The sequence below is a fragment of the Pleurodeles waltl genome, chromosome 9 (assembly GCF_031143425.1).
Source record: "Pleurodeles waltl isolate 20211129_DDA chromosome 9, aPleWal1.hap1.20221129, whole genome shotgun sequence".
NCBI classification, from domain to species: Eukaryota; Metazoa; Chordata; class Amphibia; order Caudata; family Salamandridae; genus Pleurodeles; species Pleurodeles waltl.
This window is the reverse complement of record NC_090448.1, coordinates 1,091,197,814-1,091,223,071: the sequence shown is the minus strand read 5'-3', so window position 1 is coordinate 1,091,223,071 and position 25,258 is coordinate 1,091,197,814. Positions and strand designations below refer to the sequence as shown.

Below are 25,258 nucleotides of genomic sequence, written 5' to 3'. Positions count from 1 at the left end.
GTAGCCCTGGCATAATCAGAGAGGCTATTATCAGAGCTCTTACATAATGAGATTGCTGCCATAATTTGTCGCCACACTACATGGCACCAAAGGGACAAGTTGATCTTTTTACAGGACAAGTAGATTTGAAAAGCAACCTGTCCCCTGGACAAGTAGATATTTTAATAAATTGCACACCCCTGCCTCACCTCTTGAGCACCTGGTGCCATAGTCACATGATGTGGGGCAACAGAGAGAAGAAGTCCTTTTGATGTAGATCAATTTGTAAGGGAAGCATTCATAAAAGCTCATTATAGACATCCAAAGTTATTTCACATTTGATTACTGTATTTTTTTCCAAATGTTTAAAATTTAATCATGCAGCTTACACGTGTCTCGCAAAAAAATTCACTTCACAGCCAATCGTAGACTTAAGGAATCACAGCATCCAGAACTCTGTTCTACATAAACAGCTTGTGGCGGGATGGTGCCCGAGGTCTGGTTTCATGTAAAGGAATTATAGGGGTAAAACACGCGTGGATTGTAACTCGCTGCTGCACACCAGTGGGTCTTGTTCTCCCAGTTACATACTCACACAGGAAGACGTACTGGGCGTGGCTTGAAGTCACATTGATGGAAGGCGCATGCTGCTCCAAAAGGAAGTAAACACTCGGGTCGGAGAGGAGGGTACACTAATTAGCTCCTGCATGTTGGAAAAAATAAAACAGACTAGTTACTTTGTATCTGCCATTGTGAACTACTCTGATGGGGCAGTGCTTACCGTCAAATGGCTGCCCCGGTTCCTTTGCGGAGTTTCATGGTTTCAGGAGGAGCATATGCTAGTGCCGAGGGGGTGCTGATGGCCACACTCTGCCGGGGTTGCACAGCCAGATTTTGCGTTGGACATCAGCTGACCCAGTGCTCTTAAAATAATATGGAATAGAATATGTGGCAGTAGAGATCCATATCTGACCCAGCGCTGTGTCTGTTTTGTGGAAAGGTGGCATCCATTACAACTTCTTGACTTTCAGTCGATAATAAATGAATGCAACAAGGGTGTGCAACTTCTGCTGCCCGACGTCCTGTACATGTTGTTTGGGGTCAAGGGCAATGGGTCTTCAGGTTTATTTTGTCCACTGGATAGGTAACCTCCCCCCTTGCAGCACACTCATTCGCTGCCAGTTTACAGTGCGATAGTATGGCTCCCTGAGAAAGGATCGTCTCGTCTCGTTCAAGGCAAGGTATGGATCCATATTAATGAAAGGTATTCAAAGCTTCATGCATGTTTCATTCATACAAAGCCTGTATTATTTGGGCGAACGCTTTATGGGAATACCGTGAGCGGTAAGCTCAACTGCGTTACTGTCAGCGGTCTCAAAATAATATACTCATGCTTCAAACTATAACAATTTGTGAATACTTATAATGATACCACAACTCTCCTTGATTATATGTAAATGCAAGCAGAAGATTTTTAACAAGATTGGCAATTGTGTGATTTCAAAACAAGCAGTATCATTTTGAATTTTAGATGCTTACTAAGGGACACAGTTTTTTTTTTACCAAGATAGATCAGTTATAAAAAAGGTAGCTCAAAAGCATCATTTCCAAATGTGGCACTAAAGTACTTTAAAAAAGTTATTGGAAGAGGGGATTCTGGGAGCAGGTTGGGAAGAAGAAGCAACACGAGGGAGAGAACACTGGTGAAAGAGCAATATGGAGCAAAAAGGGCAGAGGTACAGGAGCAAGAGAGAGCAACACCAGTGTGGATGGGGAGAAGAGAAGCACATAGAGAGCGGGAGGAGACAGCTAGAAAACACATTCATGGAGCTCTTAAAAAACAAAAGCGTGAACAAAAAAAAAAGTAGTTCCCTGAAAGACAGCGGATGGAGCATAGAAGCTAGCCAATCAAAGAGATGGTAAAGAGGCTATGCTCTATGGCAGGGAGAGGCACAAGAAAGAAACTAGCGTTGACTGCATCACAGCGCTCTTATTTTGTTACTCTCAGCCATGTTGATGGTAAAGTAAATTAAACATCCCTGATCTGACCACAGTGGTTTTTTGTGGCGGGGAGGGGGAAAGCAATAACCGGGTCAAGGGCAGGCAAGCATGGACAGTGGAGGGGGCAGGCTACGGTTAACTCAACGAAGGAGGGGGTAAGCAAGCAAGAATGGGGTAAAGTAGCAGCACCGGGTCACAGGGTTGAGGAACGGTGAGGCAACAGGCAAGATATGGATCAGGCAACAACAGGAGGGAAGTGTGGTAGTGATGGGGGCAAGAACCCATAGAATGCATGGGGTAGAAAGGACAGGTAGAGACGACCTGCAAAACAATGCATTCTTATGGAGTGCATCTCAAGAAAATAAACAAATTACCTCTACAAGCACACAGCCAATGGAACGACATTGGTTGCAGACAGGAAAGAGTACTTGGTCCATGCTCCAAGAAAACCAACATGCACAGGGAGAAACCGGGAAGCTGGCGGTACTGACCAATAAAAAAAGAGGAAATGAGAGACATGGACTTCAACCAGTGGTTAGCAAAAGTAAGTAAAGACAGGGTCTAAGTCTGGCTTCTCCAACGAGTAGCTCTCCAGCTACCTGTAAGTAGCTCTCCCATGTATGGCCCAGACTATAAAGCTTTTGTTTGGCTGACTTAATATATGTAAAAGTGTGTATTCAGGATGAAAATGCATGGCTTTTCAGAACTTATAAACTGATGTTTGGAAAAAATGGCTGAATTTACTAAATATATTTAAAGCTTATATTTGAGTGATAAATCATGTGGTGTTTGGGAGACTTTTTACTAACTGTATTCATGGGCATTAAAGCTATGGCTGTTATATATTACCCATGTAAAAGGCCCTTCAAACAGGCAGGCCGTTTTTTTACATTACCGCAGGCAATCTTGCCTTCGTGCAACAATGCAATTACTAGTGGTAAATTAGAAAGGGTGGCCATAAGTGTTCTCTTGGCTGACGTGGTAACGATTATGGCACTATTATTAGTAGCTCAGGGTGACTTTCATTGAACATAAGTGGCTCTTATAACAGAAAAAGAAAGGTTGGCGGCCCTGCTCTAAGCCCTTCTTGAGATGTATTTTCTTTTAATTTTCAAGGGGCTCTCAAGCGACAGCACTTGCACTGTCCAGGCGAGACTTAAAAAGTACCTTGAAAATAGACAATCCAAATCCTTTTGTAAATCGTTGCTTACCAATGGCAAGTGTGAGAGTGGGGCTGGAAACATCCAAAGGAACAAAACAAGCTATATATAACATGGCCACAATACGAAAAGCAAAATGGCAGTAGATTAACTGTTTGCTGTGATTTCTTACGTTTTTATGCACTTCCAAACTCTTTATAAGATGTCATGGGGTTTCCTGGAAAGGGAAGTTTGGGTAGCCTGAGTAGGATATTGCGTTTTAAACCACCTAAGGTTTACAGATGGCTTTAGTAGGTCTGTATGGAACCAGCCCCCCGCCTCCCAAAAGGAATTATGGATATTTTGTAATTTGTGCTTTTTAAACTAGAAGCACGGTGAGAATGGTCATAGGACTATGAATGGCTGTTTGCAGGTGTCTACCTGGAGGAATTGTTGAGAACTGTTCCGGTAAATGGTGCATTTGTTTACAAACTCTGGTTAAGGAGCACATATTGCAGAATTAAGATTAGCTCACACGAGGATTATGGGGATCCCCGCCCAAGGAAACGTAGACTTGTTTTTGTTTTTTTGTAAATGGTGCATTTTAAAGTTCATTGAGTTTTTGTAATACTGGACGAAAGTCAGTATGATTTAAAGACTGCTTAAGTTGTCTCCTCCAATAAATGTTGGGTCGGTATTGTGGTAAGTGGTGCATTTAAAATGTATGAGCCAATAGCATTGGGCAAAACTGGCTTCTTTAACTGGGAGCACGGAGTGCACCCTTGTTATTGTCTCAGACGTCTCCTGATATATGCTGCATTTTCAGTAGTTACAGACTGGTAACATTGGTCAGAAATGAACAGGGTTTCTTGTAATGAGATGATTAAAACTATACGTCTCGGACAATTACGTGCTGCTGGATTTAAAATAAAATATTTGCAAAGGTGTCACATATGTCACTTTACCGTCAGCCAACCAGCCTTTGCAATGGAGCATTGCAGTATTGCACAGAACAATGGACAGCAAACATTGGCCAGAGCTGCGTGTAATTTTACTCCTATGTTACAGAAAGTGCTTGGGGTTTGTTCAACAAGGAATGTTAAATGCTGCATTTCCCAGGAGTGAATATTGTACAATCACAGAAACTAATTTGTTTTTCGCTATGAACTAGTGTCTAATTTGCTGAGTGGGAACCCCTAGCATGCTCCAGCTGGTGATGTTTTTTCCACCTTCATATCTGCCATGAACCGTGAGCATAGGGGCGAGATTGGTGAAGTTATCCAACATTAAACCATGTTGGACTTCAGTGCGTGTGGATGCAGGACAAATTTGCATAGCTATCATCTTGACCCATGTCAAAAAAAAGAATTACTTTCAAATAAGCCAGATTTTGAAGCAGAGAAATTGAAACTACAGATCCCAGCGTTCTTAGAGGACATAGATGAAACATTAGGACGGACTAAAAGTCATAATGATGACGTGGCTCGTTGACAGCAAGAGCGCTGCTACGTTTTAACGTGTATACCTACTATAGGGAGTGGGCTATGTCTTTATCTGCAAATTGGTCCATGTGGTGTGACAGGCTGCCAAAATGAACTGGTTTCAAATCGCTTCACCTGAAGGACCAACATTGGCACACAGGCATCCTTTTCACCCAGATTTATCATGTCGTGGCACAATAAACTGTGGAACTCAAAGGAGAGCCAAGCAAGGGGATGCAGATGAAAGGAAAATGTCACATTTGAGTTGAAGCAGTTTAACATGAACACACGTTAAGGCTTTTCTTTTTAATACAAAGCACAGCGTGTTTATAAATTGTGGAACTTGAATGTTAATTCAGTAGAAGCCTGATGGAAGGAGGGGGTTCGAACACATACACAGCCCCCTTGCCTGGTCACCTGTAGTACAAGTGACTATTGGAATGTAGGGAATATGAAGTCGTTTGAGTCCTTTTAAAAAGTAGAGCAAAGCTGGGGAAAACGTACCTCAAAACCCTGTTGGTGGAGCTGTCTCATGGCAAGTCCTAAACCTCCCTAGATTGCCTGGCGTCACCTTGCGCCTGACACGGCAGCTCCCTTTCCAAACCAGCCAATAGCGGCTCTTCTGAGCCTCCCAAGTGCTTACTTTTCCACCAGGACTTCTCCTGCCACAGCGAGCCACACAGCCGTGTCCGTTGTATATTCATGGTCCGCTCGACGTGCCAGTGACTTTCTCAGCCTGCTTCTGGTGTGCTGCCACAAACACAGAGGCCTACCTGACAAACCACGAAACCCCTCGCAGCCCGCACGCCAGGCCCTATCTGCAGTCACGCACGAGTTGATGTGTGGTTCACCTTTGACACAAGTGCGTGTCTTTGCAGCTCTGGGAGTGGCACTAGCCTGTAAACTGTGACCCTAAGGGGTGAGACCAGCTGGCAGTACTGACTGATGGCTTTGCTTAGCGTCACTATAGTGCCTGGTCGTCCATCTGTTTGTATTGCAGCGTCGAGCTACATTCGTGGGTTGCACACCTGTGAATGCGACGAGTTGACGTGTCTACACGACAAGCCCCCCCCCCCCATTGTTTCAAAAGCCGAGTATAGGGTCACGGTTAAATGAAGGGTGCAGGAGAAGCCCCTCTGTACTGTAAGAAGCTGAACCATGCCTGCCCACAGTGCCAACAGCTGAGGCACAGTGACTAGAAACCAGAGCTGAGGCCGGCGCTGTGACCCTCCCCGGGGAAGGGGGGGAGGGGCAGGTGTGCGGCATTCCTCAGCCAAGGGCGGGGCTGCGCTTTAAACACTTCCCAGTGTGTCCCTGCACAGCCAGTACTGTATTTTATCACTCTTATCATGTTGCAATGCATTGTGAAGTTAGTTTATGGAGACATTTTCTTATGTTAAGTTTATACGCCTATCTGCAAACAAGGCGTGCAAACTTCGCATAATAACTTTAAAACCACTCACATAGCGCTGCTACCCCTAGCCCTTGAAGCGCGCGCGCTGGAGATCACAACAATACATTGCAAGCGACATAATGAGACACCTGGGACACCAATTGTGGGTATAATATGTCGCAAGTTTATTGATTACACAGGTTGGGTTAGCTTACGGGCGATCCCGGTGTCGGAGATGAGTTTGTTAAAGCTGGCCGACACCCATCCTGAGAAAGCTCGAGCTGTTCTGTCTGGTGTTCTTTGCACCATGTATTTAGAATCTTACAGCTCTTTAATTTATCGTGGTTTACCACTTTCTTCTCATATTTATTTGTCATGCTCCTGACAAGTCAGAGCGAGACCCAGGCCAGTCTCCACAGTTGCTCAGGATTCCAACTGTCCCTTGCGGGATTAAGGAGCGCCGTCGCGTCATCCCAGGCCCCGCCGTAAAGGCTCCCAGCGGCCTGAGGAATTGCTTTAGCCTCCAGGAATAACCTTCTGGAGGTCTTTTAATCATTTTAATGCTTTAGGATCGCCCAGTAACTCCGCTTGCGACTCATTGGTTCATCTGTAAATAAAGCCATGTTAGTAAGTCCCTACATGACCTTGCCTCTTCGCTTCTCCTTACTGGATCAGGACCTGATTTTGTTCGTGTTGTTGGGAGGGTGGGAGGCAAAACACTGCGCGTCTAAGAGGCCCCAGCCCCCCAGGGTCACTCCTTTTGAGGCCTCTTGGCCTCACTCCTCCCTGCCGACACCTCGGGGGCCATAAACCCGGATGGACCACCCTTCCCCGCTATGGTGGCCCCTTATGCCCATATGCCTTCCTGGCAGGGGAGCACGCTAATGTGCTGTCCCCTCTATTGTCGCTCTTCGCGCGACGTGGCCAGCCGCATAGCGCTGCTACCCCTAGCCCTTGAAGCGCGCGCGCTGGAGATCACAACAATACATTGCAAGCGACATAATGAGACACCTGGGACACCAATTGTGGGTATAATATGTCGCAAGTTTATTGATTACACAGGTTGGGTTAGCTTACGGGCGATCCCGGTGTCGGAGATGAGTTTGTTAAAGCTGGCCGACACCCATCCTGAGAAAGCTCGAGCTGTTCTGTCTGGTGTTCTTTGCACCATGTATTTAGAATCTTACAGCTCTTTAATTTATCGTGGTTTACCACTTTCTTCTCATATTTATTTGTCATGCTCCTGACAAGTCAGAGCGAGACCCAGGCCAGTCTCCACAGTTGCTCAGGATTCCAACTGTCCCTTGCGGGATTAAGGAGCGCCGTCGCGTCATCCCAGGCCCCGCCGTAAAGGCTCCCAGCGGCCTGAGGAATTGCTTTAGCCTCCAGGAATAACCTTCTGGAGGTCTTTTAATCATTTTAATGCTTTAGGATCGCACAGTAACTCCGCCAAGCCTCGGGGATGGCACCTCGCGATAACCGAGGCCCCCCCCACCTGTGCTCGTCCTCTACTCTACGTACACCCTGCCCCTACTAACGCGTCCCTAACATTCAGCAGGAAGATATCCGTGCCTGCGTCAGACAATAGTACCTCGCCTGGCGCCAAATTGCCACTCAGGTGTCTACTTAGCAAGGTATGTCTGATAAAGCCAAAACCTCGTTGCTTCGCAAACTTTTGCAGGGACCTGTTGATTCTGCGCCTGGACATTTCAATGGCGGCCCATGACCTGGCTCCCTGCCACACTCCCCGTGGGAGAATCTCTGACCAAATTAACTCGCCATCCTCCATCAGGGTGGCAAGCCTGGTGATGCCCTGTCTCATCGCCTGTAGCAGTGGGCCCCTCCCACAAGTAGTTAGGTCATTACCTCCCAAGTGGATTAAGAGAATGTCCGGCTTGCACCCTCTCCTCCCCACCAGGCTGCTAACTCTATGTTCCAGCATGGCCCATCTCATTCCTGGGTACCCCATCCAGGAAAGTTCGACGTTACTGAAACCGCGGTTCCAGCCTTTTTCTTTGGCCCGTTGTTCCGCTCTGGCCACTAGGGAGTGGCCCATCACCCATACCGTCTTAGCCCCTAGATGAACGAGAAGGTACTATTACAACACACTTTATTGACGTTTTCGACAGCCATATATACACTTCTGGCAAAACATTGTTACAACACAGACATTGCAATTCTCCCGAAGCTGCGCCCCGTTCCCTTCTTGAGTAAATGACGGTCTATGAGCTCTCGGGGTGGTTGGGTGGGGGAGGCGGTGGTCAGGACCGAATGTAGAGTTTATATCTGTCTGACTGCCACCTCCCAATCTGCTTAATTGCCCCCTCCTGCAGCCCCTCGTGAAAGGCCGTTGAAGCCGCACCGATTCTGAAGGAATGGGTTGACCACTTGCGCCCTTGGTACCCTGCTTCTGTGATTGCCCACTTCAGGACCCTACTGTATTGAAACAGTGTGAGTGGTAGGCCGTCCTGGTGAAGCAATAGGTAACCTGGTTGTGTGGGGCGGCACGCTGCGTACCTCCTGAGCAGTTCCACAGGGCAACACTTGGGATCCTCAAAACCTCTCAAACGCACCAACACACCCATTCCTTTCTGGTCGGTTTTGGAATGCCGCACTCTGAGTTCAATCATGTCAACCCCCAATTTTAAGTCGCCCCATTTCAGTGCCCTGTAGGTTGTGTCGCTCTTCGCATTGGCCACTAATTCTGAAGCCCTAAATGCCCCGAAAAAAGCTAGGGAAAAGGTGACGGCGAATAATAGCTCCTCATACTGGGAGTTACATATAACAGTGAGTGCCCCCACCAGTCCCTTTAGCATGACCAGATCGATGGGCGCCCTTTGGTCAGGTTGTTTTTCTTCCCCCCTCGCCCAACCTTTCAGTGCTGCCCTCAAGGGGAATCCCGACGTTGGGTCTCCTTCCCCTCTTAATTTGGTAAAATGGGCGATAGCCGCCAGGTGCCTTGAAATCCATGCGTGTGATTTGCCATTGTCTTTTGCCCATAGCACAAAGCGGTCTACTTTTTCGCCCGTTGGGTGGCTCTCCCCCGACCCCCAGGCGCTCGTTAGTGATGTAAACTTGTTGAAGCATGACTTGTATCTGGCTCGGGTTGTTGGTGCCAGGGATAACTCCCCCAGTGCCCTTATCCTTTGTTCCACCGAACCAGTCGCCACCATTCTGCCTTGAACGGCGTCATCTCCTTCATCGCATGGGGGCAGGCCTCCCGGAATTTTGTCCACTGAAAACGAGAAAGAGCGTCAGCGGCCACATTCTTCACCCCTTGCACATGCCGCGCACGAAACTCTACGTTTCTCGACAAGCAGACCCTCACCAGCTCCCTTAGCAGTCCTACTAACACGGGGCAGTTCCCTGACTGGCAGTTGATGGCCTGGACCACGGCCATGTTGTCTGACCAGAACGTAATCCTCTTGTCAGCTAGCACCTGTGGCCATAGATGGAGAGATAGGACAATTGGGAACATCTCTAATACTGTGATGTTTTTGGTGAGCCCGTGCCTACTCCATGCATTGGGCCATTTTTCCGCACACCATTGACGGTCCAGTATGGCACCGAAGCCCTCTCTTCCCGAAGCATCGGTGAAAAGCTGGAGTTGTTGACTGGTGCACCATGGAGTGCGCCATAACAGTGTCCCATTGAATTCCTCCAGGAATGACTGCCACATGCGCAGGTCCTCCTTTAGGCCCGCACTCAGGCGTACCAAGTGGTGTGGTTTGTTAACCTTCGCGGTTGCCCTTGCTACTCGCCTGGCGAAGATTCTGCCCGCCGGTATAATCTTTGCTGCAAAGTTTAGCCTGCCCAGTAGGCTCTGTATCGTAGCTAATGTCGCTTTGTCCTTGCTCAGCACCCGCCGAATGTCGGCCTGTAGAGCTGTGACCTTGTCCTCCGGCAACCGGCAAATGCCGCTCGTGGAGTCGATCTCAATGCCCAGAAATGTCAAACATTCCGACGGTCCCTGGGTCTTTTCCGGTGCCAGCGGTACCCCCAGTGCCCGACTCAGGTGCTCAAAGGCATTGAGGGTAGCCCTACACTCGTCCGACCCCGCCTTCCCTATGAAGAGGAAGTCGTCTAGGTAGTGAAGTGAACTTCCCGGGGGTTTTTGTTCTTTTAGCGCCCATTCCAGGAAGCAAGCAAATGTTTCAAACAAGGAACATGACACCGCACAGCCCATAGGCATGCACTTGTCGTAAAAATATTGACCAGCCCACTTCATCCCCAGGAGGTGGAAGCTACCTGGGTGGACTGGGAGGAGGCGGAATGCGGATTCAATGTCAGCTTTTGCCATGAGCGCACCTATCCCTGCTGCGCGAACCAGGTCAACTGCCTCGTCAAAAGAGGCGTAGCTCACGGAGCACGATCCTTCCTCCAAATAGTCGTTCACCGACGCCCCTTTGGGGTAGGAGAGATGGTGGATCATTCTATATTTGCCTAGTTCCTTCTTTGGGACGATCCCCAGGGGTGACACAATGAAGTTTGGAAGTGGTGGACGGGCGAAGGGGCCGGCCACCCTCCCCAATTGCAGCTCCATCTCCAGCTTCTCCTGGACTATTCCTGGTGCTTCCTTGGCTGACTGTAAGTTGTTGGCTTCCCTGGTGACTGACGGGCCTGCGTATGGTATCCTAAAACCCTCACTAAAACCTCTGAACAGCATCACCCGCTCACTCGGTCTAGGATAATCTTTCAGGATGTGGGCCAAGGTGCTAAATGATATGGGAGACGGTGCTATCGTGTTGTGTTGCGACTCAGGACAGTTAGGGCTGTTTGGAAACGGTATTGGCACCCGTTGGCTTGTCTGCCCTGTTCCCTTTGTTGCAATTGGCTGCTGGGTGCCAGCCGGCGCACTTGGAGCAGTTGTGGGTGAATTTGCACCCGGCGCCCCAAGAGCATGCTCCGTTGTTGTACAGCCTGCATGAGTTGTTGTTGAACCTGTACTGTGAGGCTCCTCTCCCCCTCTGTGGGGGCCTCCCTCGAAAGGGGGGCCTAAACTGCTGTCTAAAATAGAATGGCCTTGCCTGTTTGTGCTTTGTGAAGGCCGAGTCGCTGCTTGCAGGCCTGCCGCCGTTACCCATGTACTGCACCCAGAGTTCAATTTCACGGCAGTCCCACGCCATCTCTGGTGCCTGTTCCATTTTTTGCCTGAACTCTCGGTCGTAGTTCAGCCACCCTGTGCCCCCGTTACGGGTATATTCCTCGTATATGACCCGGTTGTATTTGCATAGTGCCGGCCCTTGCTCAGGGAATTTTTCCATGATCACCGTGGACAGCATCGCAAATGCCTCTAGCCAGTTGTCAATTGACTCCTCTGGCTTAACCTTCCTCTTCCATTTGTGCTTGTCCACCTCCTTGCTGGGTACTGTTATGTCCGCGCCCTCCTTGGCAAATGTGAGCAGCGAGAAAATGTCAATGAATTCCCTCTTCCAGATTCGCTCCCTAGCTTCCAAAGGGACCCTCCACGCCAGGGAAGACCTCCCTGACAGCAAGGGGGGGTCAGGCCTGACGCTGTTTGCTCTATCGCTCCCGCCTGCTGCGGTATGTAGTGAGACCCCGTCTGCTACCCCCGCCCCTAACGCGGAAGCATCGCCCTGTGCCGTTGGCGTCCCGTTGGTGTCCTGTCCCCACACCTGTCCCGCGCCTGCTCGCCTGCTGCTAGCGCTCTGCTCGTCCGCGCCCAAACCAGCTATTGCCTTTGCTGAAGCCATGAAGCTGTGCATTGCCTCCATCATCTTACCCAGTCCCACCTGCAGCCCCTGCCCTGGTGCCCCTATGGTGGGTCTGCAGGCCACATAAACTGCTGGTTGGCTGGTCTGGTCCTCCGCACTCGGCGTGCTTGCCCCTGGGGCCACCCCCACAGCCGCAAGGGGATCCCCGCCCCCCCCGGCCGCCTCCTGCTCCTTATTGTCTTTCCCGGGCCCTCTCGGCCCGCTGTCCGGCTGGGGAGTAGAGGGGCCCTCCGGTAACTCAATGTCCGCTGTGTCCTTCTTGGATCTTTTCAGTTTGCTCCTTGCTGCGGCCCTTGCCGGCCTCTTCCGTTTTGCTGGCGCAGCTCCCCTCTCGTCGCTTAGGAGACAGAGGCCCGAGTCCGAAGGCTGCACCTCGTTCGTGCTTGTCAGTGCGGGATTTCCTGACTGCTGAACTCCTTGTGCCGCCACCATCACCTTTGCCCATTCGAGGCCTTTCGCCTGACCCATGGCCATGAACCTCGACCATACATCTGCCTCCTCCGGGTTCTCTTCAGGGGAAAAGAGTGTAGGCGAACCGTGGTCCTCCATCGTCCCTTAGTGCGTGCCGGTGAGTGATCTTAGGTCTGTAATTGAGAGAAGACAGCCTTAATAACGCATCCTGGGCGATGTCCCACCCTATATTTGTTCGCCCGGTACTGCTGTGCTACGCCCTCCTCTCATATTTGCTCTCTCCCCTTTTTTTTTGTTTTTTTTTTTTGCTCTCCGGCTCTCGTCCTGTTTTGCTGCTGCACCTGTTGGCCCTCTCGCCTGCCCCTAACCTATTCCGGTGGCAAATGGCCTCTTCTCTCGATGCGCCGCCAGCAGCCCCTTACCCTGAAAACCCCGCTTGGTACACTGTCTGAGTCTGGCACACTGATGTTCAGGTCGCCCCCCCTTTTTGCGCATCTACCCTGGTACCCCATCCAGTCTTACCGTGTACCTTAATTCACTTACGTGCCCCAGTGCCTCGCAGTTGCCCTATGCGGCCACCGCAGCGGAGCCTAGTAGTTCATTAGCTACCTGGAAGTAAAGACAAACAAGCACCAAGCATCACCGTAATACAGCCGCCCCTCGCTATGTATATACAATTAATACGGTTTATTTCCACCAATATCTTTAAATATACACACCACCCTTTTTTTTTTTTTTTTTTTTAATACGCCCCGCCCCACACATAATCCGTAATAAACAGGCATCATTTGATATATATCATTTCATCACAGTCCTTATTATAGTATTTGTAAAAATATATATATATTTTTTTTTTGCGTAACATATCCATAAATCATCCTAACTGCTCGTATACCTTACATGCAGGTTAGCTGTACCCAGTCCATATGACATTGATTTGATTAAGAGTATGTAGTATATATTCTTAATTTTTTTTTTTTTTATTTATTTTTTATTTTTTGGAATGGAACCTCTGCGCGCCTGCGCAGAGCCATTCTTCCCTTCTTGTCGAATTTTTTTTTTATTTTTTTTTATTAGGCGCGCCTGCGCGCCGCCGTTATAGCCCTCTTTCTCCCTTTTTTTTTTTTTTTTTTAATTACTGGCGCGCTGGCATTGCCCAACACGCCCAATGTCAGTAGCAGGAGGCGTGGGCTCGCCCGGGCGAGCCTCCGCGCCACCCTCGGCCCGTGGCTTGTGTGCCCTCAGCCGCACCTCGTTCCACGTGGAACGCGATGCAGCCGAGCGGCGACCGGCCCCGCCCGTAGGAGGGCAGGGAGGCCATGCGCCGCCGGAGGCGCCGTGCGGCCATGCGGCCCCGCGCCGCCAGAGGCAGAGGGCAGGGAGGCCATGCGCCGCCGGAAGAGCCGTGCGGCCATGCGGCCCCGCGCCGCCAGAGGCACAGCGGCCACGTGGCCCGCTGAACCGCACCAGCTCCGCCTGAGGAGCCGTGCGGCAAAGCGGCCCCTCACCTCCCGATCGCCGCAGCGGCCACGAGGCACGCTGACCGGCACCCGAGCCGTCTCGGGAGCCGAGCGGCCATGCGGCCCCGCGCCGCTGGAGGGGCACAGCGGCCAAGGTGTACGCCGCGCCCCCCCCCCCCTCCCCTCCAAGCAAGAATGACACGCGGGGGGTGCAGCCCCATGCTGCCTACCCGCCGCACGAGCGCCCCGCATGACTACATGTCGGGCTCTGTCAACTGCTAAAACGACGTGACGACCGCACGGCAAGCCCAGGAAAACCCCTGGCGCCGGGACCCAAAGGTAGGTGGCTTGCTTATGCTTTCTCTATATGTATAATATTTTTATTATTTTATTTTATTTATTTGTTTATTTATTTATTTTTAAATGCCCTTATCTGTTAGTCCGGTTGCGGGCCGCAGCTTCTAGCTTCTAGCGCCCTTCCCCCCCCCCAACCCTCCCTCCACTTTTTAGACTAACCTCCGCGTTGTTGGCTCCTGCGTCTCACTGCCCGTCCACCAGCTGCCGTCCGTCTGCCCAAAACACTGCGCGTCTAAGAGGCCCCAGCCCCCCAGGGTCACTCCTTTTGAGGCCTCTTGGCCTCACTCCTCCCTGCCGACACCTCGGGGGCCATAAACCCGGATGGACCACCCTTCCCCGCTATGGTGGCCCCTTATGCCCATATGCCTTCCTGGCAGGGGAGCACGCTAATGTGCTGTCCCCTCTATTGTCGCTCTTCGCGCGACGTGGCCAGCCGCATTTTCGGCGTGACTCACAAGTCATACAGTGAAACAAAATAATCTTAACAGATTCTACATGGCATTAAACCCATTCTTGTCGTACGTGTAATATAACACACACAATTGGCAAACATGCAAGGAATTACGATCAGCTAGACAAAAGTTGAAACTTTGAAACCTAGTTTACTCAGCGCTTCCCCAATCAAGAATCTAAAGAGCTTTAAGTCACTGCAACGGTTAGCCATTTCATTTTAAAAACAAACTCCACTCCAATATCATACTGTGTATAGTACCCCGCTTAGCTGGTAAGACTCGAACAGAGCCACCTGTGATGAACTCTGGGTTTCATGATAATTCTTAATTCGTTTTCAGCCTTTTTACCCAGTGCTTAATTTGTAAATAAAAAGGTGCCGGGGCGCAAAGCCCTCATTTTAAACACGCGGCTGCTGCAATTAAATGTGCGAACACAGAATTCTGAGGCAGCGTAATCCTGAAGCCATCTCGGGCCTCGTCAATCCAATTAAAGCCACTCCCTGCCCCTTCAGCTCACCCCTGCAGCTTTCTACTTTCTATCATTGTGACGCTTTTTCGTTTTCCTCTTACCCCGTCTTTCCCAAATGTTTCTTTTGCTTGCAGCAAATGTTTGAGGCAGAAGACTAAGCCCCAGCCCTCAAAAATAAGTGCCGGTGCTCAGCACTGGTAACAACAAGCACAAATTAAGCACTGTTTTTACCCCCAAATAAAGAAGAGCATTTTTGCCTCCCATTTCAACAAACCTCTACTGAAGTCAGTAAAGCAGCCTGAGAAGATTTATGGCCCCACAAATGAGATAAGCAATGCCCTGTGTGCCATGTGGTGAGTGCTGGCCAGAGGGGCCCTGGAGAGATAGACTCTCTGCAATGCAGGAGCATATGGTGTTTGCTTAGTAAAATAAGCTTATTTTAGGAGAATACGCTTATTTTAGGAGCAGCATACAGGATAGCATTGGAATAAAGCCAAAACAAATGTCAGCGACATGGGAGGTGAGAGGAACGGAATGCTGCAATAAAACGCAGCAGCTACCAGCCTAAAACACTGCACAGTGAAAGAGGAGCACTAAAGACATGTCAAAAATAGTCCGTCACAGCAATAGATACAGAAACCAAAGGGGAACAATACAGTACTTGGTCACTGCTCTGAAACAGAAAAAGGAGGGAGAAAAGGCAGAACTGACCACTAGCAAACAAGAATTTTTAAAGGACACAGCAACCGACAAATGAAATTGCTTTAACCCAAAGTATAAGTATACTTAAGTGTACATCAGGTCGAACGCAGGGTTTGCAACAGCAAAATTACTTTGTACATCTATTCCACAATCTTTTGTTGCTTGTATTACTGCATGGATTAATGTACTGTACTGGCATTTGCGCTGCACCCATATTACTAATACACACCCTCTTACCACATTACAGTTTGCACAGTTCTAAATAAACATGCTTTTCTTAATTGACAGGGATTGAAGAGCGACATAGGTTTTTTCTGAATCCAGTTTAAATGTTCACCCTGCCAGGGCACAGAAATTGTGATTACTCAGTCCCCTGTTATGAACCATTAAATCTGACCTAGCCAGAAGGCAATAGGTATGACTTTTACAAGTCTTTCTTTCGACATTTGAACTAGTCTAACACATGCAATATTGTGATGTTTGCAATATGTATGTGGTGAAAATGTGCTGAAAACTGCTCGGACAAGTACCATTTTAGGAAGAAAATTAACTTTTGAGCCTAGCTACTGCATCATGTTAGTGGTTTGGGTGGGAGGTGATGTAGCAGGGATAAGTAAACTTTAGCCTTCGGAATACACCAACTTGCGTCTGTTGGCAGACCTCCTACATGAACATATTTTTATGAATCAAACTCATGCAGAAACGATTCCTGTGCATTCACAGCTACAAGTGTTAAGCCTGGTTTTAAGTGGTCTAATGACACCTGTGAATCATGTCACAAATATCTATCCTTGGGGAAAAGCCAGCTCCCAGCAGCAACCTCTATGCTTTGATTCTCGCAGGATCAGCCTACACAACGCATTTGTCTAAGTGGTACCATGACCCAAACAGAGAACTCCGCCATTTTTAAAGGTATTGGATCAAGAGGGCGCCCTGTGTTAAGGAAGAGAAGGGCAGTTTGTCAAGATTTTGTTGATAGTAACATGAGCCTCACGAAATCCAGGTGCTATTCTAAGAAAAGTACTGTGTGTGGAGTGCAGTAGAGACCAGATTGTAGATGGTTACAAGGGGCTTGGACCTATCTGACTACAAAAAGGCTGCACAAGATGATAATTTGTACTGCAGATGAATGCCCCAGGTGTAGATGTTCAGACGCTGGCTTTTTGCTTATGTTTTGGGAGTACTCGGTCCTGAGACCCTTCTGGGTGCTGGTGACAGGTAAAATCGCTACGGTGACTGACAGAGGCACAGGATTGCATGCCAAGGGTCTGCCTGTTTGGCTTGCCGACCAAGTGAAAGGAGGAGTAACATCAGAGTAAATTTTTGGGTTGTAGCAAAGCTCCATCGACCATGACCCTGGTAAAAAAGCTGTGACTGAGGTAAAGGAGGACATGGGTGTCCTCATACTAAACCGTAACAAGGCTGTCAGTAATTGGAGAACGCGAGATGTGGACTGTATGGGGCCTGATGTTGCTGGAGAGGGACCAAGACCGGTTTGTATAAGGTTGATCTCTTTGGAATGGCACGGTGGGTGAAAAATGACGGTCTGGAATGCGGCCCAGGGTGATGGCCAGTCACAGGACCTAATTTAAGCAATCCTTCCATCACATTGTTCTTTTTGCAGTCCAAGGTAGTTTGACACAGTATTAGTATATAGAGTTACTGGTTGCAGGTACTATAAGTGGTTCCTATCTCAATAAACAGAATGAGGTTGCTTCTTTAAAAGCTGATCAATAGGCTTGTATGGGAATTAATTAATGTACTTTGGTCCAAAGTTTCTATAAGAGTAAGGGTGCCTCCGTAAAGTAAAATCAATGATTCTGCACTATTAATGTTTTTATCTCCTCACAAATATCTTTAATGTTGTCTTAAACTATGATCCAATCGATTGAAAAAAGAATTCCTGACAGTGTCTTAATGCATTTGTTAATTATAAGACCACACCAAATGTCTTTTCTGATGTTCTTAGCTATCATGTATTTCTTAAGGGGGTGTCCTCTAATGCCTTGTGCTGATAATTCTCTGCTCAACTAGCTTGTGATGACAAGTTAATGTCAGGAATGACTGTGCAATGAGGTCTTTTCTACATCACTTTGAATGGCCAGCCGTCTGTGACTGATGACCACTACTTTCACTGCTGCTTTCCCCATTTTTCATGAAACTCCATCGATGTCATAGTGTGGTAAGATAGCATGCCGAACTCATAAGTTTATGTGCATAATTATGAACTGCGGTAAATTTGACTCTCCACTCAGTGCATCAGTAGTAGTAAATTCTCATGTTTGTACATTGGGTCTAGATTAAATGGATAAACAACACTGTGCTCAGTTAAAACAAAACAAAAGCATTTCCAAATTACAGCTAGGGCCAATTAAATTATGCATCAGGGAACGATCAAGTTATGCAGCAGGACTGCCTAAGTTAAGCAGCAAGATAAAGACACATTATGCAGTGTAATGCAGTACATTTTGGGATATTACTTAATTATATTGTCGTTATTACACATATTAACACTGTCTGGTAAAGATTTTACTTCAGTCCTACCCATGTGCAGGTGACAACGGTGAGGGCGGAGCAGGGAGCCCAATCCCTGTAGTGCGGGCACCTCGAGTGCTGTACGCAGCAGCTGGCACTTCCTGGGCTGCTCTTGCTGTCGGAGCAGCTTGTGCAGCTAGGCACTCCCACCTTTTTCCCCCTAGTCATCTGGGTCCTGCGGTGGGGTCCCAGGCCCTATTCAGTACTGCGCCTGCCCTCCTCACTTCTGTCCTGGAGGATGGGGTCCCCAAGGCAGCATTCTTTTGACAACCCCAGAAAATGTGGCCCCCAGAGATGCATGAGCCTCTGGAGAGGCGTGGCCCAACACAAGTCCCTCTCTCCTAGACAAGTAAATGTGCCGACCCTCTGGCCCTGGCCATTGTTCCCATTTTCCGGTTTCTTTTTGCGCAGTGATCAAAGGTCATAACCTGGACCCAGTAGGGGCGATTTCAATGATCTTGGGCTCATTTTACTCCTGGTGGCGAGCTCTAATCACCAGGAGAATTTTCAGCACTCCTCCTATCGTCTAAAGGGCACTCCTTGCAGGGATTTATTTTACTTGCTCCCAGCCTCCTCCGCCTGACCTCCATGGCCCCATGGTCTCCTGACCATCTTGCATGGCACCTAAGGTGGCAGTGGAGTCCAGGTCTCCCCCCCCCAGCTGGTCCTCACGGCTCATAAGAAGGCCAGCACCATTGGCCCTTGAGTCCTGGGGGTCAGCTGCAGCAAAGTCCTTAGTCCATCAGGGGCATTAGAGGGCTTCTTCAGCTGTCACTGTTACTGCTGTTGTCGCCAAACAGGTTCAGAGTCTTGCTCTCTTTCTCTCCCATGTGCAGGGGTTAGTGTCGGACTGGTTTATAGGGCAACCAGGCAGTGCCTAAGAGTTTTGTCTTACAAGTCAGTGTGTTGGCCTATTTTTTTCTCTGTTTGTGGACCTGTTTATAGCCTGCTGGGCCACTATTTTCTTATGATTTCTCTGTTATTAAAACAAATATTGCCTGCAGCAAGCTCAAGCCCAAGAAGTCTTCCATACCTTGCAAAAAGGTACACAGCGTCTCTTTAAAAATTCAACATCGCCCCAATTTTTAAAAAGGGATTTTTTTTTAGCTTTGTAATTCTCTCACAGCTTTTGTTTTGGTTCCCAGGCCTATTTTCTGTTTCAGTCCAACCCTGGCAGGGGTTTATAATTGTGGTTGAAAGGTTCTAGACACCAGGCATCCTAGCCAATGTTTTGATTTCATATCATCCCTCCAGCCCTGTCCCAACCCTCCTGCACAACACTCTGAGACAATCCAGTGTGTAGAGATCTCATGTGCCCACCCAGAGGTGTGGCCATGGAAATGAGCATCCTTTCCTCTTTGGTCACTCTAAACCAGTTGTGGGTACCTTCTCCCACTTGGTTTGGTGCAAAATTGGCTAGCTAACTTGGCTGGACAGGCTCAGGTGTCTGCTACATCTCCCTATGACAGGGGAACCCCCTTTGAAGTTAAACAAGTTACTAGACGTGGCCTCCAGGACATCTTGTCAAGGTGAAAACTCCCACCCCACACCGAGGGCCCTTTGTCCACTATCTGGGAGCAATATACACCTCACTGCAGTGAAGCCATCAGCAGCCATATGACACTGCACACAGGCAGAAAGGCCTTTTGGTTTCAGGGCGAAACATTACAACTTTCTAAAGGGGTATTTCCCAAAGTAGTAAATAAAAATCCCACTTGACCATTAAGTTGGATTTAAAAATCTATTAAAATGAGTACCTGAATTATTTCTCTAGCTGCCACCAATGCTGAGTTAGCATTTAATAAATGTAACAATGCAGCCCAATGTTACCTATGAAAGCAGACAGCATTGCTGCAGTGAAAACATAATTTTCTACTTGTCCTAATTTTAAATACCATGCACCTTGTCCCTATGGGCAATAAGGCCTACCTAGTGGTGTCTTATTGATTCATAAAAGGAAGGTTTAGGCTTGTCAAAAAGGGTTATTTTGACAGTTCAAAATTTGTATCTTAAAACTTATGGTATGTTACCTGTGTGCGGCTATCAATCTGTGCATGACAGCAGTCTCGCACATATGTGCACATGCGTTCACATGCAACTAGCCCTGTGCTCCTTACCCCGTGTTGCAGCTTTCTTATCATAAAAGGCGGCCACAGACGGTAAACATGCTTAGTCCAATTTATCATGAAATTGCTGTGAGGAAGACTTGCGTATTTCTTCTCACCTACTTCTGGATTTCTTTCCTCCTCCACCCCTCCATTACTCCAGTCAATCTCACTAACAAACTCTCATATCCGCAGCTCAAATGAACTCATAATAATACTAAAACTGTACTCATTATTTCCCGATAATAATCCATCACTAATTCTTGTTGGGTTCCAGAGTAGCGTGCTACTCATCGAAAAAGCACTTCGACGCCTCGTCAGGGGTAGTAAGCGCTATATAAATACAATTACAATACAATACAGTAAATTTTAAAAAAAACAGGTGATCGAAAGCAAAAAATCCTGACAAACGTGTGGAACCCATTTGCAACAGTTCCTGGTTATTATGTCACGTCCACCAAGAATACGGGTACTGTGAAATGTCATCAAATCACATTTGAGTGACTAACATATTATAACACAATCATTTAGAAGACCTCAAGGTATATGCCTTTGACTAGTTAATGACTATAGGACTAACTTCATGATTTTTTCGAGATGTCTAGAACTTTTTACTGAGTTGCTGCATGTCACGCTTCAATAGCGCTTGTCCTTTATTGTGCAGTGATTATATGGCCTGTTCATTTTTAAAAACTGTCAAATATTGCTTAAATGGTAGTGTAAAGCCAGTACGGATAGGGGTGCTGCTCTTTCTAATGCCCTCGGGTGTTTGGAGATAGGTAGTTATTTGGCTAATCATAGGAAACTGAGCAGGTGGTGACATATCAAAGTCTAGTTGTAGGGTTAGTATTTACCATGTGGTATAGTCAAGTATTTTTAGATTTTAGACTTAAGATTCAGGAACAAGGAAACTATGCCCCCAGATATTTTGATTTTGTGCACACTTTAAGATTGCTAATTAGGTTGTACTGTTATTGTACATACGTGGTTAGAAGCAAGGTCTTGTCTTTAAGACCCCGCTTTTGGACCATTCTTAATGAAATGTTTTAAGTGTTATGACTACTATGCGGGGTCAATCCACCAGGATAATGAGTAGTCTAGAGGCACATTAATTAAATACTATCAGGTCTGCTTTAGCTGTTTTTTTGTAATCTCCTGTTTTTAATTATTACTAAAGTGTGAGCGTTTATTAGCCCGCCAGCGTGATGAGTTTAAATTGGCGTTGGTTTTAATTAACTATGCTAATAAAATGTACTTGCTTACTCCTAATGGAAAATCAGTGTAACCATTTTCAATGACATTATGGGACGCATGAAAATAAACAAGCACTGACTAAGCCAACTGATGGGGCCTGTTAGCTGTATATAGTTTTGTTTAGCTTACCAGACAATTTATTGAATGTTTGTTTCTTTTTTTCCTAACAAATATGCACCTGACAAAGGACTAATGCAGATCTGAAATGCATTGAATTTTTAATAATATGACTGCAATCTGTTTATCGATTTGGAATATGATTTAGATTTATTCATGACCACTAAGAAATTTAGATTTAATTAATCATGCTTTTAAACTGCTTTTAAGTTATCATTTATTTGAGGAATTTTTCAAAGGCGAGGACTTAATGAATTCATCAATAAATCTTTAGACCACATGAAATCATGATTCCTAACGAATAAACTGTGAAAGCTTTTAATTGGCTAGAGTAGAGGCAGTCAGAGTGGGACTAGCCATTTTTCCTGCGTGCTGTTGTTGTTCACTTCCTACATATGCTTCACATGCGCTGTTCGTGGGCACTTGTTCATGAGCACTATGGGGGTCATTCTGACCCTGGCGGCCGGTGGCCGCCAGGGCCACCGACCACGGGAGCACCGCCAACAGGCTGGCGGTGCTCCCACGAGCATTCTGACCGCGGCGGTTCAGCCGCGGTCAGAAGCGGCAAGTCGGCGGGCTCCCGCCGACTTACCGCTGCTCGGGGGAATCCTTCATGGCGGCGGAGCGCGCTCCGCCGCCATGAGGATTCTGACAGCCCCTACCACCATCCTGTTCATGGCGGGAAACCCGCCATGAACAGGATGGCGGGAAACCCGCCATGAACAGGATGGCGGTAGGGGGTGCCACGGGGCCCCTGGGGGCCCCTGCCGTGCCCATGCCGATGGCATGAGCACGGCAGGGGCCCCCGTAAGAGGGCCCCGCAAAGTATTTCAGTGTCTGCCTTGCAGACACTGAAATACGCGACGGGTGCAACTGCACCCGTCGCACCCCTGCAACTACGCCGGCTCAATTCTGAGCCGGCGTCCTCGTTGCAGGGGCATTTCCTCTGGGCCGGCGGGCGCTCTTTCGGAGAGCGCCCGCCGGCCCAGAGGAAATGTTTAAATGGCCGCCGCGGTCTTTTGACCGCGGTGCGGTCATTTCACGGCGGTACCTTGGCGGACGGCCTCCGCCGTCCGCCAAGGTTAAAATCACCCCCTATGTGTTCACTCTCTATTTGTTGCACATCATTCAAACAATTGTTGATGCTGCCTTTTTTTTTCTTTTTGATTTTGTAAATATAACAGAAGCATCTAGACTGGTGTTTCCCTTAATTTCTTGTTAGTTATTTTTTATTAATTTGTTTTGACTGAGACCTGTTGAGACACTGTTGTATGATATTACAGTTTACCCAGGTCTCAACTGGGTTTATGGGTTCTCCTGTGGTTTGTTTATTGGTGTTTTGTCCTGTGGCTGACATTGGCAATAAGCGTTCTTCCTCAATTTTTCATGACCACGTCTAGTTCTGCTGATACTTCTGGTTTACTCCAGTTTGGTCCTGGACCTACGCAGAACATGCCTTTTGTGGCATAGAAACAAGAGTGAGTACAAAATACGCACAATCAGCCAGTTTTTACACACAGGTCTGAAAACGTGACATATAATAAGGCATTCATATAAGAGATTTGTGGCATTGTTCATGGCAAATTTTTTCTATGAACGTGAAGCTAATGTATGTTTTGTATTTTCTCTCTCTAGCGTGAGACGCACCCTTGCTACAACCTGACGGTGAAAGTCCTGAGAGCCAAGAACATTGGCTGCACAGATTCTTGTGAGTAATTGTTCTATCATTCACAAACAGTAGTGAAAGTTTCCCGACCAGATGGTGACCAATCTAGATGGATAAACATTCCTAAATAATAAAGATTACTTTAAAAAAAACCTTTGATGTGGAGAGATGGAGGAAGGATGAAGTTTGAAGGTCCACAAAAAACATTGGCTATAATTGTTGACCCAAAGCAATCATCTACCCTAGAGGGGCTGATCCTAATCTGACATCTCAAGTTTATTTTATGTACCGCTTTGTAGCGCTGCATGTCTGATTTTTAACATTAGTATGGTATGTAAACTGTACGGATCAGCAAATATCCTCATGAGACTTCTTATCAAAACAAGGCTTCCAGAAACAACCCTATCCTTGAGATGAAATAAACATGTTTTTGTGATTTACAGAACCTCAAAAGATTGTCCTCTGCTGCATAATTGAGACAAAGTTTATTCCAAGCTTTTCCAGCAAGACTTAAGAGCTACATTGGCTGTCTCTTTTTTCGAAATCTAGGCGTCAAGGATAAACGCCCTGATTTCAAGGTTCCTGAAGGACAATACCAAAAAAGCTTCTTAGAAATGAAGCCCAGGGCCTTCCTACAAAGTGTAAAGACAACTTGCCTCCTCGCAGCCAGAGGAGCAACACTAATGCTGGGGATACATGCATGGTTCCTCTTTTTTCAAATACCTTAAAACTAGTTGTGTGGATGACTTTCCTTTAAAATCCAGGATACAAAGGTTGGGTATGCTGATTTTTTTGCACTTGAAGATTTACTAGTCATGCTTTTCCATTTGTAATTTTTCGGCATCTGATCTAGGTGGGTCTAGCCCTGGATCTTTCTAGATCAGAATATCTTAACAATGCTTTTTTAGAACTGCAAGACTACTTATTGATAGGGCTTAAGAGATTTCAGCATGTGAGAGCCCAGATTGTATTTACAAGTGGGGCTGGTTCTCTACAATTACCAAATACTCATGGCCACACTTCCTGGGATAAGGAACCTGCATTCACAGCTGCCATCATACTCTTAGTCTTCTTGGAGTTAGGTTTAACACATTGCTCACAATACAAGACTGTAGTCTTCTTGGCGTTGCATTTAACACATTGCTCACAATACAAGACTGCAGTTGGATGAGGTCCACCTGTTCAGCTAGGATCGGTGGACAGTGGAGAATGGAAACAGGGTGGAGATTTGATAGGTCAGTAACATCAAAGTTTTTTTATGAGTGAAATCAAAATCCTCCTTCCATGTTTCTGCAAGCACTCTTCTAGCAATGTGTTTACAAACTCTTGCATCTATGGCATGATATAATGACCTAAATATCTTGGCTTTACATGTACCTTCCGAATATAACCATAAGGTATAGGGCAATCATTTTGTAAGAAAGACATGCATAAGTCCAGTGCCTAACTTATAAAAGAATGAGTGTTGGTGCCCAAATTTCTGCTCAGAAGCCCGCAGCTGGTGCAATTAAATGTCAATGTGCAGAATACCTATGCTGTGTAACCCTGGATTTACCTCCGACCTCTTTAATCCATTTCCAGACAACCCTTGCCCTTTATTTCACTCCTCCTGTTTCCTACATTCTACCTTTGTGACGTTTTTCCCTCCATCTCCTCTTCACGTTTTCCTAGGGTGATCAGGCATCCCGGATTTGCTGGGAAAGTCCTGGGTTTTCACCTGCTGTCCCAGCAGTTTTAGGCAAATTTAACTTGTGTCACGGTTTCTGGAGAGTCGACTGAAAACCAAGGGAAGCATTTTTTGTGTGTTAGATAGCAGGGCTAGTTAGCAGTATTATAAGAAAGCAATTTAATTAAAATGTATCTTACTAGATTTATAAAAAGCATTTTATTTATTTTTTAGTGCCTCTTCTGTGGTTCTAGGTTGATGAGGACTACAATTCTGGGACGTTCTGTTGAAATTAAATTGTAATCCTTCTTTTATTTTTGTGAAATGTCCTGGTGT

The 25,258-nt window shown here is 47.1% G+C and overlaps 1 protein-coding gene across 1 annotated transcript in view; it reads left to right on the top strand.

The window, feature by feature from the left end:
- PLA2G4F (phospholipase A2 group IVF) overlaps nucleotides 1-25,258 on the top strand; it is a 218,345-nt gene that overhangs the window by 30,078 nt on the left and 163,009 nt on the right. Inside the window, exon 2 of the mRNA XM_069208777.1 lies at nucleotides 23,226-23,298. Within this exon, the coding sequence (XP_069064878.1) occupies nucleotides 23,226-23,298 (73 nt within the window). The remainder of the gene's footprint in view (nucleotides 1-23,225; nucleotides 23,299-25,258) is intronic.